Genomic DNA, 5,000 nt, shown 5'->3' with positions numbered 1-5,000 from the left:
ACACACACACACACACACACACACAGACACACACACACACACACACACACACACACACACACACACACACACACAGACACACAGACACAGACACACACACACACACACAGACACACACACACACACACACAGACACACACACACACAGACACACACACACACACACACTCTCTCTCTCACAGTGATGTCGGGTGGGCCCGGCGGTGCTCAATCAGCGGCCCTCAGGGGTCCAGCTGGAGGCTTCATGAACCAGTGAAGGTGTTAGAGACGTGATGAAGAGGGGGAGCTGCTGCTGCTGTTCAGAGGAAGAGCAACTCACTACACATTGTTATACTCTATACACACATATATATATACACATATATATACACATATATATACACATATATATATATATAAATATAAACACATATATATATTTACACAAATATATATATACACATATATATATATAAATATAAACACATATATATATACACAAATATATATATACACATATATATATAAATATAAACACATATATATATACACATACAGGACTGTCTCAGAAAATTAGAATATTGTGATGAAGTTCTTTATTTTCTGTAATGCAATTAAAAAAACAAAAATGTCATGCATTCTGGATTCATTACAAATCAACTGAAATATTGCAAGCCTTTTATTCTTTTAATATTGCTGATTATGGCTTACAGCTTAAGAAAACTCAAATATCCTATCTCTAAATATTAGAATATCATGAAAAAGTATACTAGTAGGGTATTAAACAAATCACTTGAATTGTCTAATTAACTCGAAACACCTGCAAGGGTTTCCTGAGCCTTGACAAACACTCAGCTGTTATAAATCTTTTTTTTAACTTGGTCTGAGGAAATATTAAAATTTTATGAGATAGGATTTTAGAGTTTTCTTAAACTGTAAGCCATAATCAGCAATATTAAAAGAATAAAAGGCTTGCAATATTTCAGTTGATTTGTAATGAATCCAGAATGCATGACATTTTTGTTTTTTTAATTGCATTACAGAAAATAAAGAACTTTATCACAATATTCAAATTTTCTGAGACAGTCCTGTATATATATATAAATATAAACACATATATATAAACACACATATATATATATACACAAATATATATATACACATATATATAAATATAAACACATATATATATATACACAGATATATATATACACACATATATATATAAATATAAACACATATATATATATCCACAAATATATACACAGTTATATATACACATATATATATATATATATAAATATAAACACATATATATATATACACACAAATATATATATACACAGATATATATATATACACATATATATATCTATAAATATAAACACATATATATATACACAGATATATATATACACATATATATATAAATATAAACACATATATATATACACAAATATATATATACACATATATATATATAAATATAAACACATATATATATATATACTGTATGTATAAACATATATGTGTGTATATACATATATGTTTATATATATATATATAAACATATATATAAATACACATATATGTTAATATATACACATATATAAACATATATTTTTATAAAGATATATGTTTATATATATAATATTTATATAGTTATTTAACTTCCTCAGATTTCTGCTGCATAAACAAAATAAACTTCGTTGAGATTAAAAAGCCGAGTCGGGTTAAAAAGATTCTTGAGAAGGACGAAGCCTCCTGATCCTGTCATGTGTGTGTGTGTGTGGGGGGGTGTGTGTGTGTTTGTGTGTATGTGTGTGTGTGTGTGTGTGTGCGTGTGTATGTGTGTGTGGGCGTGTGTGTGTGTGCGTGTGTGTGTTTGTGTGTGTACGTGTGTGTGTGGAGGATCATGTCAGGACGCTGACAGAATCAATGCCTATTGCCTCCGCTGCTTGTTGTTGTTGTTGTTGTTGTTTGTCTCGTGTCAATACGTGCACGTGTACACAGATCTGAAGGACACATTCCATTTAGTGTGGGATGCTTAGTGTCTCTCTCCTGGGTTTACCCAACCTTTACCGGCTCCAGGAGGGGGGGGGGGGGGGGTGTCTCTTCTTCTTCTTCTTCTTCTGTGGTTTGTTTCCGGGCTGAAGAACAAAGGAACACGAGGAGAGACTCACAATGAAGCAGGTTGTGTCTTATGTATGTAAACTATATATATTATTATCATATTATATTTTATAATATGATTATAATATGTTATATTATCATATAATATGTAATATATACTATACATATCACTATATTATATTTTATATATCTATTTCATATATTATTATACATTATATATTATTACTATATTATCATTCATATATATTATTATATTATATATATAATGTTATATTTATCATTATTGTGATGTATGTATTATATTATTATATTTATTATTATTATATTATATATATTAATATATTATGTTTATTATTATATTATATATATTATTTGTATTATTATATTATATTCATTATTAGATTATATATTATTATATTATATTTATTATTATTATATCATATATATTATTATATTATGTATATTGTCCATAGTGAAACTGGCTCGCTTACCAATCAGCATCGAGCAAAGAGATGGAGAGAGGTTGTGGGAAAGATGGTCACACACACACACACGTAGACACATACACACGCACACGTAGACACACACACACACACACACACACAGACACAGACACACGCACACACGTAGGCACACAGACACACACACACAGACACACATACACACACACAGACACACACATACACATACACACACAAACACACAGACACAGACACACACACAAACACAGACACACACACAGACACACATACACGTAGACACACACACACACATAGACACACACACACATACACACGCACACGTAGACACACACACACACGTAGACACACACACATACACACGCACACGTAGACACACACACACAGACACACGCACACACGTAGACACACGCACACACGGAGACACACACACACACATACACAGACACACGCACACACATAGACACACACACACAGACACACACACACACAGACACACACACACACAGACACACACACACTCCCCACACACACACACATCACACCACTCGTTTATTTATAATCATAATAATAAACATAATAATAAACATAATAATAAACAGAATAATAAACATAATAATAAACATATGTTCTGTCAGTTTACAGCAACACACACTAGATGTGACCGGGATTCAAACCAGCAACCTCCCCATTAGTTCCACATCTACTGTTCTCGACCTTTACGTCCTGAGAAGCTCCGGATGCAGCACGTGTGTGTGTGTGTGTGTGTGTGTGTGTGTGTGGTGACCCCATGTGACACCTCCTAGTCAAGGTCCTCACAGGGCTGCGATTACAAGTATGTGTGTGTGTGTGTGTGTGTGAGTCTGCTTTTGTGACAGTCTCATTGAACCTCAATCTTTTGGACACGTTTGCACACACACACAACGCCTGTGAAACACACATAGTGAGCAACACACACTCACACACATACATGCTGAGAAGCACACACACACACACTCACCACAAACACACACACACACTGTGTCACGTAGCCGGTGTCACATCGAGGATCCTCGTCTTTCTGAAACAACAAGCAGGGAGAGGGGCTGCTGCAAGGACTCACACACACACAAACAGACACACACACACACACACACACAAACAGACACACACAAACAGACACACACACACACACACACACAAACAGACACACACACACACAGACATACACACAGACACAGACACACACACACAGACACACAAACAGACACACAAACAGACACACACACACAGACATACACACACACAAACAGACATACAAACAGAAACACACACACACACACAAACAGACACACACACACAGACACACACACAGACACACACCTACTGAGAAAATGGCACAAGTGAACAAAGAGTTCTGAATCCTGAATAAAACAATAAATACTGCAGACCTTAAAAAACACAGAACACAGAGGAGTGCACGTGAGGGAGTGCATGTGAGGGTGTGCATGTGAGGGTGTGCATGTGAGGGTGTGCATGTGAGGGTTCTTCTGATGCTGAACTCATGTCGACTGTTAGAGAACTTGTTTACTTCAGCTGAAGTTATTGGAGGTGACGTGTGTGTGTTTGTGTGTGTGTGTGTGTGTGTGTATGTGTATGTGTGTGTGTGTGTGTGTGTGAGCCCAGTGTGAAGCGTCCTTACCCGTGGCTCTTCCTGCTCTTCCTCTCTGTCTTTGAGAAGATGTTCTCGTGTTCGTCGCTGTGTGTTTATATTCTTTATATCTTGTAATTATAACGTTATAAAGCTTCTGTGTTTGTATATAGAGCAACGTGGGGCCTCATGTGTCTTACGTCAGGTATTAGTTCTCATACAGCCGCTCTGTGTTGCGTTCAGGTGTTCTCGGGCATCTTCACGCTGGAGATGGTGCTGAAGGTCATCGCTCTGGACCCGTTCTACTACTTCCAGACGGGCTGGAACGTCTTCGACTGCATCATCGTCTGCCTCAGCCTGATGGAGCTGGGCCTGTCCGACGTGGAGGGGCTCAGCGTGCTGCGCTCCTTCAGACTGGTGAGCACACACGAGACGCAAAGACTCAAAGACTCAAACACAAGACCAAAGACTCACACACAAGACCAAAGACTCAAACACAAGACCAAAGACTCACACACAAGACCAAAGACTCAAAGACTCAAACACAAGACCAAAGACTCACACACAAGACCAAAGACTCAAAGACTCAAACACAAGACCAAAGACTCACACACAAGACCAAAGACTCAAAGACTCAAACACAAGACCAAAGACTCACACACAAGACCAAAGACACAAAGACTCAAAGACTCACACAATACTCAAAGACGTACACACAAGACTCAAAGACTCACACACGACTCAAAGATGCACACACAAGACCAAAGACTCACAATACT

The 5,000-nt window shown here is 36.9% G+C and overlaps 1 protein-coding gene across 5 annotated transcripts in view; it reads left to right on the top strand.

Moving 5' to 3' along the window:
* The window catches only part of LOC130206581 (sodium channel protein type 4 subunit alpha-like), a 187,232-nt gene that overhangs the window by 108,858 nt on the left and 73,374 nt on the right, over window positions 1-5,000 (top strand). For all 5 annotated transcript variants that reach the window (XM_056434624.1, XM_056434622.1, XM_056434623.1 and 2 more), the window contains one exon: window positions 4,465-4,638. In XM_056434624.1, the coding sequence (XP_056290599.1) occupies window positions 4,465-4,638 (174 nt within the window). The remainder of the gene's footprint in view (window positions 1-4,464; window positions 4,639-5,000) is intronic.

The sequence above is a fragment of the Pseudoliparis swirei genome, chromosome 16, assembly GCF_029220125.1.
Source record: "Pseudoliparis swirei isolate HS2019 ecotype Mariana Trench chromosome 16, NWPU_hadal_v1, whole genome shotgun sequence".
In the NCBI taxonomy this organism is placed as follows: domain Eukaryota; kingdom Metazoa; phylum Chordata; class Actinopteri; order Perciformes; family Liparidae; genus Pseudoliparis; species Pseudoliparis swirei.
Note: the sequence above shows the minus strand (reverse complement) of the source record. Positions and strands in the feature narration are given on the sequence as shown.